Source organism: Elephantulus edwardii, unplaced genomic scaffold, assembly GCF_000299155.1.
Source record: "Elephantulus edwardii isolate Elephantulus edwardi_28Jun2011 unplaced genomic scaffold, EleEdw1.0 scaffold00260, whole genome shotgun sequence".
NCBI lineage: Eukaryota > Metazoa > Chordata > Mammalia > Macroscelidea > Macroscelididae > Elephantulus > Elephantulus edwardii.
In genome coordinates, this window is record NW_006400010.1 from 1326097 (window position 1) to 1337905 (window position 11809).

An 11809-nucleotide genomic window follows, 5' to 3' on the forward strand; every position below is an offset into this window, starting at 1 on the left:
GTGCAACAATGAATGAATGAATGGAATTCCAAAATCTCTGTAGATGTTCATTGAAATGAAAAATAAAGAAATTTTAAAAAAAAGAGAGAGAAGGGTAAGCAATCTCCTCCCTTGCAATTTACAGCCTTGCTAGAGGATCAGCTAGGGATCATTCCAACTTGACAGCACACAACAACAACATGACTCATTTATTTTCTGCTTTGAATTTTTGTGTAGTTGCCATGTGTTTTTACTAACAGAAAGTGTGCTGAAATCATGGGGGGGGTGTTTTTTGGAGGGGTCCATCAAATATGGACTTTGATATAATGACATGGGGCACTTATGTTCCAGCAGAATGACTCTCGATTGGGGATGTGAGCCCAGTTCTTCAGATCCATGTCCTTAACACTGGTCCCTGCCAGGTAACAGTACATACTACAACTGGGTAGCAGCTTCCCAGGAAACCCAAAAACAAGGCTGGAAATGCTAGGGCAATATATGTCCCATGGGTCATGAAAGAGAATTAGAGTGAGTACCAGTGTAGCAATAACAGGGTTTAGGCTCAGGATCTAGAATAAGTAACTGGTGCTTTCATCTTTAATTGGAAGTAGAAACAAGTTTTTTTTCCTTCTCTCCTATAGAAGGCAAGCAAATAATAGGGTTTGCAGATCTTAGTGATTTGCTAAGTAGTGGGCTATCGCACTAGAGTCACCTATATGATAAGGATTAGAATGATGCTAATCCTTAACATCAAAGAATTAATCTAGTCCTCCTCTTCTGATTTCTCCATCCTCATCGCCAGCTGATTCCCCAATACTGTCTCCAATCCTAGCTACCTGAAGCTAGGTCAGAGCTTACAGATTAGAGATCCAATCTTTAGACCAGCATGCAGCACTTCTCTGACCTGGAGCCAAGTCGGAGTTCACAAGTTAAAAGGACATCATCTTTCCGACTGCCAGATGGGCAGACACCAGCTGTAAGTTTGAGAAGTCCAGACTGCACCCCAAACATCTGCCTTGCTGGCCAGATTTAGGAATCATTTCCCACTGCCAGCCACAGGCTCAGAAGCCCACATAGCACTCCAGCCTCCTGTCCTGCTGGCTTCTACTACCACTTTGGATTCAATAATGTTGAACAACTCATAAAATCTCATAAAGAGTAGACCAGACTACAGATTTATTACAGCCAAAGAAGGATACAAATGAAGAGATTCATAGGGCAAGTTTGGGGAAGATCCCCAATACAAAGTGTCCGTGTCCCAAGGGACATGTCCCTGAAGCAAACCATCTCACCAGCCAGGAAGCCCTCTGAGCCTTCATATTCAGTGTCTTCAGTAGCCTCACCATTTGATAGATTATATCATGATGGATATAATGGGATAGATTATATTATGGTTCCCAAGGTCAAGCAATGTTGCATTGCTAGGTGGCCACTCCTTGCTTTATTAAGCCACTCACCCTTTAGCATCAGGTGTGGTCTGGTATGACTACACTAAGAACAAAGGGCAGATTGATTTTTGCCAGGTGACGCCATACCATACCTCCCTTGGGGTGATTCCAGCTATGCACTCTGAATGCAAGCTGGATATGAAATACTGTCCATTCCATTGAGCGTTTCTCACAATGTGTTGTTTCTTGTGGTCACAACAGGTAGAGTGGAACCCCCAGCTATTAGAAGTGCCTCCCCAAACTCAATTTGACTACACAGTCACCAATCTGACTGGTGGCCCGAAACCACATTCTCCTTTTGACTCTCAGTATCATGAGACCACCCTGAAGGTGAGTGATGCTCTTCTCCCCTGGGAAGCCCATGGGAAGGCTCCAGGGGCTTCCTCTGGGCCAGGTTTATCAGGCCGTCCGTGTTTTATTACCTCGTTTTCTCTGTTGTCTCAGGGTGGCATATTTGCGGGGCAGTTGACCAAGGTGGGCATGCAGCAGATGTTTGCCCTGGGAGAGAGGTTGAGGAAGAACTACGTGGAGGACATCCCTTTTCTTTCACCAACCTTCAACCCAGTGGAGGTCTCGTGAGTGACTTGAGAAAGAAATGATGCACCCAGTTTAAGGTCTTGCGCAGGAGGAAGCCTGTCCTAATCTCCCGGGTGGTCCCACTCTCACCCAAAGTAATTTTGAGTACCATTTGGGGTTATGATGCAAGTACCTTTATGTAACCAGTGGTCACTTGGTACGTTCACTCATTGGCCTTTAGGAATTCCCTTGGGGTATCCATTCCACAGAGAGAAAGCCCTCTTCCCAGCCCTGTAGCTCTCTTTATAGTCTTCAGAGCTGCTACCCTCTCTGAGTGACTTAGAATGAAATATTCCTAAATGTTTCAATTTTTTTGTTTTGGCTTTCCCCCAGTGTCCGTTCCACTAACATATATCGGAATCTGGAATCCACCCGCTGTTTGCTGGCTGGACTTTTCCAACGTCAGAAAAAAGGTTTGTATCTGGGTTCTGAAAATCAGCCTCTATCTCTGAGGAGTTTCTTCTTTCAAAAGGCCCTTCCCTTCCTGGTACCTGTTCCCTGGTCTCTTTCCTCCACGTGTGACTGCCACATTGTAACCACTCTGGTGGATCCTTTCCCACTTGGCCTTTGCTGCCCTCCCCAGCCTGGCCTCCACTCTGCAGCACTGCATCCCTGCTCTCCTGTGCGTCTGCCTTCTGACTTCTCTCAAGCTTCTCCATGAGCTGCACAATGGAGTATTACCAGGCCTTGTGAACAATGCTAAAGAGAGAGAGGCTAGGAGGCACACTTAGCTGGGAACCATGTCTGCTACTACTGCTCTGGTCTCTGTGCTGATCCACACATGGTCTAGCTACTTGACTGGTTTCTGTTTGATCTTTCCTGATTGAGAGAAGGCTGACCTTATCCCTTTCTACATAGCAAAGACCAAACTGGATGGGATGCCCCTTGCACCTTGGAGGCCCTGAGCTAAGGAATAACCCACAGGGCCTAAACTGAAGATGTTTCACTTGCTCAGATTCTAAACGGCAGTTGTCTTCAGAAAGACTACCTGGTGTGACTGCACCATGAAGGATATTTCCTGGGGGCCCTCTGATCAACAGATGGATCCCAGGCTGGGATTGCCTCAGGTTTCCAGCAGGGGAGGAAGTGGTATCTTAAGCAGCCTGTCACGTGGCTGTCCAGATAGCAGCTTCCTATATCAAACCCAGAGGTCCTCAGACCCCAATTTGACTTGTGTCATAATTACTTTCACACTTTGCCCAATGTCAAGGTACTTGAATAGAGCAAAGGACCTTAGAAGGTATTGCTATTTAATGGAAATGATGCAATTTGAAATGTTACTTCAGGAGTGAAAATCCTGGCAAAATTGTAGAAGGTCAGATGTAAGTAAGTTACAGAAAACAAGATTCTGGAGGAAGCTGGAACATGCTGGCTCACCCTACTTGGTCATTCATTCTTTCAACAGATATTTGCGTGCCTGTTACATGCCATGTTTGTCAGAAACTGTATCCAGTATATCATATGTTATAGTAGGTATTGACACAATGTTGTTGTTGTTGTTCTTAGAGCATTGACATGCACCGGGCATTTTTTTTTTCTAAGAGCTTTGCATATTTTAGCATGTTTAAGTCTAGCTCTAACCCTGTGAAATAGGTATCATTACCCCCATTTTACAGAGAAGAGAATTGAGGCAGAGAGAGGCCAAATGACTTGCCCAAGATCACAAAATCTGGTAAACTGGTGGAGCTGGTGTTCTGGTTCTGGTAGTTTGGCTTCAGCATGCACAATGCTTATCTCTCAACTCTTTTGCCTCTCTCGAGACAGATCTACCTGTCTGGGGAGGACCTCTGGTCATTTGATTTCTTCAGAGAGGTCTCAGGAACTACAGGAAAGGATGGGTGAGGTGTACAAATGAACGATATTTGTCCTCCTCCCCATCTTGCAACTGTCAGCACCTTTAATTATATAATGGTGGGGGAAAATGGGAAGGGTTCCACTGCTTTAAAACAATGGAAATTCACTGATACACTCTAACCCTTTCCATTTATAAGTGATCCGTTTGAACCTCAGAGACAGGAACTAACTTCCCTGGGCTAGTTAGTGTGGAGTCAAGATTAAACTACAGGTGTTGGGACTTCTGTTGTGTGTTTTTTCTTCTATCCAGACCAATAAAAGCATGTTTGTATTCTGATAATGAGCAAAGTTATCGTTGTTGTTATGTACCGTTGAGTCAGAACTGACTCACTGCTGACCCTCTGGTAATTTTTCAGACAGTAAATCACGCAAGAATCAAATCCTGCAGGAGGAGTTTGCCCTCCTTTGTCCTGGAGGGCAGCTGGCAGATTCAAACCAGGTGTCTAAGTTAATAGCACAACTCCTTACCACTAAAGTCACAAGAGCCTACCACAGGCTGCTTTTTTTTTTAATTGAGATTTAATGAAAGTTTATAAAGACTTTAGATTTTCATTCATTCATTGCTGCACATGTTCCTCTCTGCCCACCCCTCTCCCCAGTTAGTTTTTCTCTTTGAAAAGTAACAAGCAAACAAACTTTCATTATTATACAATATCCCTCTGGCCCAGTCCACTCCACCATGCAGCTCTCAATCTGGACTCTAGTCATGAAAATAATACCTAATCATATATTCCTTTTAAACAGTTCTCTCCCTCATCTCTTTCAATGCAGTATACATTATTTAAACCCTCTTTTCTTAGATTCCCCCCCAACCCTGAAGTCCTGCTTTACAGCAGTGGCATTATGCAGTATTTGTTCCTTTGTGACTGGGATATTTCACTCAGCATAACATCCCCCAGGGTCACCCATTTTGTATAATATTTCATGGGTTCCTTGTTTTTCAATGCAGCATAGTATTACATTGTGTGACTATACCACAGCTTCTCTATCCATTCGTTTGTTGATAGGCACTTGGGTTGTTTCCAAGTCTTTGGTATTGTGAACAAAGCAGCAATAAAACATGGATGTGCTTATATCTGCTTGGGTGAAGGTTATGGTTTCTTTAGGGTATATTTCCAATAGTGGAATTGCTCGGTCAAATGGTATTTCCATTTGCCACTTTTTGAGAAAGCGTCATACAGCCTTTCATAGTGGTTGCACCATTTTACACTCCCACCAAGAGTGAATAAGGGTTCCAGTTTCTCCACAATCTCACCAGCATTTGTTGTTTGCTGTTCTGTTAAATTTTGCTAATCTTACTGGGGTAAAATGATATCTCATAGTTGTTTTGATTTGCATCTCTTAGAGCTAGGAATTTTGAACATTTCTTCATGTGTTTGTTCGCCATCTGAATGTCTACTTCAGTGAAGTGTCTGTTCATATCCTGTGTCCATTTCTCAGTTGGTTTGTTTCCCTTTATCTTGTTGTGGTGCTCGAGTTGTGAATTGTTGTGGTTAAATCAGACAGGTGCTCTGGACTAAAGGCAGTTAGTTGACTGGACGTGAAGAAATTCAAGGCTGAGTGCAGGGCGAGCACGGACGGGGCAGGCACGCTACAGGCATATGCCCGGTGGGCATGCGTGCAGACCCTCGTGGCACGGGCACGCACGGGGACCTCACTTAAATTTTAGCTGTCTGGGTGGGCACGTGTGGGGATCTCACTTAGATTTTAGCTGTCCGGGTGAGCACGTGTGGGGGCCTCACTTAGATTGCAGCTGTCCGGGTGGGCACGTGTGGGGGCCTCACGTAGATTGCAGCTGTCTGCTCGCACCTGGCAGGGCTCATGTTCCGTACAACAGGCTACTTTTAAAGATTTGGTGGTTTGACTATCAGTTTCTTTAGCTGCAGTGCCAAAATCACGTTCAAATCTACCAGTTGCTCTACGGGAGAAGAGTGGGCAGTCTCCACCCATCTGATTTACTGCCTCTGAAAACCTCCTGCGGGGTCAGCTATGGGTCCGTTCTGATTGGACGGTACACAACAGCAACATTCTAAGCACTCAGTAGATTGACCTCAGTGAATTGCCGTTCGCTACTGTTGGGAGCTGAGTTGTTTTGTTGGGAGTTCTTTTTGTCAACAGACAGGTCAGGGTTGAACTAAGTGAGAAGGTAGAGGTTTACAAGGAATCGATAAAAGTCCCTGGGCATCTCTGGCACAGAGAAAATAAAAGAAGGTGTTAGAATGTCCTTTTGGGGCCTTGATAGGCAGGCCCAAGGGTACTTAGGCACCTTGAACAGCTGGAAATTGCTGTGAGGCATATAAGCAACATTGCTTTAAGTCTAATCTTTGATTTCTGGAAGTTCATCTGGAAGCTGCCTTTTTCCATTGCCAAATGATCTGAGAGGATGCTCCTTGACCTTGTGATCACAGTTTGTCACTATACTGATCCACAGCGTTGGACTTCAGAAGCAAGAAAGGAATCTGTTTTTTTCAAGTCAGGAACAACTCATTCTTCATTCGAATAACTGCTGGTAATGGGTGCTTAGAAGCTGGGATTTTTTTTTAAGATTCTCACCACTGGACCAATTGGCAGCATCAGGATGGATGAAGAGATTGAGATTGTTCACAGCTTTTGTTTGCTTGGCTCCACAGTCAACACTCTTGACACCAGCAGGCAGGAAATTAAAAGATGTATTGCGATGGGAAAGTCAGCTGTTAGGGACCTCTCTAAAGGACTGAAGAGCAACGGTGTCTCTCTGGAGACTAAGGTGCGTCTGGTACAGGCCGTGGTCTTTGCAATCACTTGTTATGCATCAGAGAGTTGGACAGTGACTAGGGATGCTAGAAGAAGAATCGATGCCTTTGAGCTGTGGTACTGGAGAAGAGTGTTGAGGGTACCATGGACTGCTAGGAAAACAAACAGATTCATCCTGGAAAGGGTTAAACCGGGTGGCTCCTTGGAGGCAAGTATTCTGAGGCTTCGTCTAACATACTTTGGACATGTTGTAAGGAGAGGGACATCATGCTTGGTAAGGTGGAGGGACAGCACAGGAGGGGAAGGCCCTCTTGGAGGTGGATTGATTCAGTGACTAGGGTAATCTGGATGGGTGTATCAGACAGTGCGATTGGCACAGGACAGAGCAGAGTTTTGGGCTGTTGTACATAGGGTCACTATGAGTTGCAAATGACTCGGCACATAACAACAACAAGCCATTCAAACATGGCAGAGAAGTACCAATTAGATTAATCCTGTATTTAGGCAAATCCATATGTGGCCCAATAGTAGAGGTTGTGCTAGATACAGTAATGTTTCTTGTATTTTCTTCCTAACTTAGGCAATAGGAGAAGTCTGTTAGCAGGGCAAGGATATGTGGAAGGTAATCACTGTTCTTGGGAAATAGCTTTCTTTCCAGAGAAATAGAAGTAGGTGTGGACACTGGAAAGAACTACTCTGAAGGTACTGCCTGCCTGTGCTTTAACCTCCTTACAGGGCCCATCATCATCCACACTGATGAAGCAAGCTCTGAAGTCTTGTACCCCAACTACCAAAACTGCTGGAGCCTAAGGCAAAAAACCAGGTAATGGCCTATGTGTTCCTTTTCACTAGAAGAGGACAGCCTTTCACCAGCTTTGTTGGCTGGACCCTGCCTGCACTGAGGCCTCAGGCAGCTTACCCTGCTGGTGGACAAAGTCCACTGTCCAGAAAGTGACGAAACTCTTACTTAAAGTGTCAGGGTCATAGTGAAGATTTCGGAAACCTGGAGAAATCTAATGCTATGGTGGAGAGCTGACCCGCATAGCTGGGGAGTTGAGGATTGCTATTTACAAAGCACTGTCCTTCCTGCAGCCTTGTTCTGTCAAGCATGGAGGATGAGAAAACAGGCTAAACAAAAGATGGTTGTCTCAGTCATCAAACTGCAAATCCAACTGGTCTGCAAGCACATGGGCCATTGTAGGTATAATAGAAAGCACACTGGGTGGGATTTGGGAAGTTTAGGCTTTGACTCTAGTTCTTTTAGAAATCATATATCCACAGGGATCTTCCGTTTACTCATCTATGAAATGGAAGTAATACCAGCTAACACCAGTGGGTTGTGAAGATTAAACAAGATCCTAAAGTTTGAATGAAATATACTTTGTGAGCTTTTAAGCACTATGGAATGTAAGAGATCCCCCTTTCTTTGGCAGAGGCCGTAAAGAAGCTGCATCTTTACAGCCAGGAATCTCAGAGGACTTGAAAAAGGTGAAGGAAGGGATGGGCATCAGCGGTAGCGATTGGGTGGACTTCCTCATCCTCCTGGACAATGTGGCTGCTGAGCAGGTAGGATGCTTGTCCACTTTGGACCTGGGGGCTGCGGGTCCAGGGGAGCCTTGGCTGAGGCATCTCCCTGAATTACAACTGTGGTGGAGGCCCCCTCTTTTGGAGATAGAACTTGCAGATGGAATGGTTGTGAGATGGAGGAGTTGATGAGTTTGAGGACTCCTCACTCAGGAGTATAGATGCTTCTTAAATCATGTTTCACAGAATCCTTATTCTCTTGGAATGTGTGTGTGTGTGTGTGTGTGTGTGTGTGTGTGTCTGTGTGTGTGTTTTGCAGAAGGGAGGGTAGTGGCAGTGGGCTGGGAGGGATTGTCATCTAAAATGTCTGGGATCCACTTTTGAGAAAACCTGCATGAACATCAGCATATTACAAATATCTATGTGGCAATAATTAATAATTTTAAAAAGCTAGTTAATTTTGCTTAATTATCTTTTCCTCAAATTTAGTTGTCGTAAAATCTTTTTAGCACATAATAAATGTTAGGAAAATACACAAAGAAAGTGCTTCTCTAGACTCAAAAGTTGGACACCCAGAGGAGGAGCAGCCCAGACCCTTCTTCCGTCTCTCAGGCAAACGGCAGTGTGTTTCTGTGTGAGTGAGAGCTGCTCCTGAGATTATAGGACAAGAAGTTTCAAGATAATAAGGCAGAGTTTATAGAAAGTGTTTCCATGGCATCCTTTTTAGAAATCATTTTGGGGGAAATGAAGGCCAAGTATAAATTGATTAGTACCTTGCTTTGTATTTTATTTGTCTTTTCTTTTGAACATAAAAATAATATTGTTTTTAAAATAAATTGTAAGAAATTTATCAGAAAGGTGGGAATTTTTTTTCCCCTGGGACACCAATCTGTCAGACTAGCTCCAGGGCCTTGGGGACGTAGCTTCTTGAGCTGCAGGAAATCAGGCCCCGTGGGCTCCCTGGAAGAGGCCAGCAGCTAGGCTCAGCATTTCTCTCACACCGGACCTATGTGGCCCTTTCAGGTGCACAACCTCCCAAGCTGCCCCGCACTGAAGAGATTTGCACAGATGATAGAGCAGAGAGCTGTGGACATGGCCTCATACATCTTTCAAAAAGAAGACAGGTGAGGGGCTGCTTTAGCTGTTAATATAAAGTCGCAATCAGTCCTCAGAGTATGGGGAACGGGGGCTCATCACACCTGCCAACTGGAATCTGTGTGTGAAGAGGCTGCAGTGACCCCATTCTGTTGGGTTCTGTCCTAGGACATTGTTGTTCTGGTTCTGGGTCTGATGTCCTCATTCTTCAGTTCACTGTGACCCAGGACACGGAATCAGCCCCCTGTTTTCTTCCTCACTGACTTTTTACTTTTCCTTTCATTTTGAAGGTGACTAGTAGGGGAATTGAAGGAAAAAGAATTGTTGCTACCTTTATCATGTTACAATTTACAGATTTTTTTTATTGTTGTGATGAGGCAGAGGTCATTGTTACTGACTTTATGGCTGAATAAATTGGGGCCAAGTGATGGTGATTACCTGAGCTAGGCTATTTTTTTTTCTTTACTAGTTTATTTACTCACTCATAGCGACCCTATGAGTCGCAGGCGACTCGACGGCACATAACAACAACAACAACAGTTTATTTACAAAATTGGAATACAAATTCGAACAAATTCTTTCAATTTCCCTCAAACCCCCCCCCATCAAATTGTACAACCCAATGATTAATCCCCCCTGCCCCACACATCCTCATCCGTCTGCTTCCACCCTCTCCCAACCCTCTTGGATTCTTATACTCATTCTAAAATAATGATTTTTATACAATATTTATCCTTGTTGGACTGATTTAGTTCACTTAGCATAATGCTATCCAGTCCCTCCCAAGTTAGGTAATAATTTACAAAATCATTACTCCTGCATACTACATCGTATTCCATTTTGTGAATATACCATAATTTCTCAGTACATTCGTTTGTGATTGGACATTTGGGCTGTTTCCATGTTCTTGCGATGATGAATAATGCTGCTGTGAACATTGGTGTACAAATCTCCATTTGTGCCTCAGTTCTTATATTCTCAGGGTATATTCCAAGTAGTGGAATAGCTGGGTCATATGGAATTTCTATGTTCAGCTTTTTGAGGAAGCGTCAAACTGCCTTCCACAATGGTTATACCATTTTCACAATCCCACCAACAATGTATGAGTTCCTTTCTCGCCACATCCTCTGCAACATCTATTAATTGCTGCCCTGTTAAACTTTGCCACTGTTGCTGGAGTGAGATAGTACCTCATTGTGGTTTTGATTTGCATCTCTCTTATTGCCAGTGATTTAGAGCATTTATTCATGTGTCTGTTTACCATTCACTTATCTTCCTGTGTTAGAATTATTTCCATGTCTTTTGCCCATTTTATAATTGGGTTATCGGTCTTTTTCCTGTGGAGGCCCAGGAGTATTCTGTAAACTTGTGTTATAAGACTCTTGTCTGAGATGGTATTACCAAATGTTTGCTCCCAGTCTGTAGGTTTTCTTTTTGCCGTGTTGGGAAAAGTTTTTGATGTGCACAGGGATTTAATCTTTAGATGGTCCCATGCATCAATTTTATCCTCTTTAGATTGTGCATTTCTGGTTGTATTTGGCAGTCTCTTTATACCTTGGACTAGTGCTTCTAAGCTTGATCCCAGTTAGTCTCTTATGAACATTATGGTTTTGGGCTTTACTCCCAGGTCTTTGATCGACCTTGAGTTGATTTTTGTACATTGTTTGAGATGTGGATCCTGTTTCAGCTTTTTGCAGGTGGAAGTCTAGTTTTGCCAGCACCATTTGTTGAAGAGGTTTTCATTTCCCCATTTGATAGCTTTGATTTCTTTGTTGAATACCAGTTGACCATAGATAGCTGGGTCTATTTCTGGATTCTCAATTCTGTTCCATTGGTCTGTGTGTCTGTCATTGTATCAATACCATGCTGTTTTGATTACTACTGTTGTGTAGTAGGTTTCGACGGCAGGGAGTGCTATGCCTCCAACCTCATTTTTGTTTCTCAGAAGTGTTTTGCATACTCAGGATCTCTTGCCTCTCCAAATAAATTTGATAATTTCCCTTTCAATCTCCTTGAAAAATGAATATGGTATCTGGATTGGGATTGCATTGGATATGTAGATTGCTTTTGTAGGATTGTCATTTTCACCATATTGAGTCTTCCTATCCATGAACAGGGTACATTTTTCCATTTCTTTAGGTCTTCTATTGTGTCTTGAAGAAATGTTCTGTTGTTTTCTTTGTATAGGTCTTTTCTCTCTAGTTAGGTTCACTCCCAAGTATCTCAATTTGTGGTTGGCTATTATAAATGAATGGTATTGCTTTCTTGATTTCCTTCTCTGAGTTCTCTTTGTTACTACTGTACAGGAATCCTAATGATTTTTGGATATTGATCTTATATCCTGCCACTCTACTAAATTGGCCTATTAACTCTTAACAGGTTTTTTTGTTGACTCTTTGGTGTTTTCTGTGTACACCATCATATCATCTCTTTGCCAATCTGGAAGCCTTTTCTTTCCTTCTCTTGTCATATTGCCCTAGCAAGCACTTCCAGTACAATATTGAAAAGAAGTGGTAACAGTGGGCATCCTTGTCTGGTCCCTGCTTGCAAGGAAAATGTTTTTAGTGTTTCTCCATTGAAAATAATGTTGGCTTTTGGTT

At 43.4% G+C, this 11809-nt stretch overlaps 1 protein-coding gene across 1 annotated transcript in view; it reads left to right on the forward strand.

Annotated features, from left to right (window-relative positions):
- ACP6 (acid phosphatase 6, lysophosphatidic) overlaps nt 1–11809 on the forward strand; it is a 26742-nt gene that overhangs the window by 10337 nt on the left and 4596 nt on the right. Inside the window, exons 2-7 of the mRNA XM_006899524.1 lie at nt 1629–1757; nt 1872–2002; nt 2337–2416; nt 7326–7413; nt 8024–8156; nt 9138–9238. Coding sequence (XP_006899586.1) covers nt 1629–1757; nt 1872–2002; nt 2337–2416; nt 7326–7413; nt 8024–8156; nt 9138–9238 — 662 coding nt within the window. The remainder of the gene's footprint in view (nt 1–1628; nt 1758–1871; nt 2003–2336; nt 2417–7325; nt 7414–8023; nt 8157–9137; nt 9239–11809) is intronic.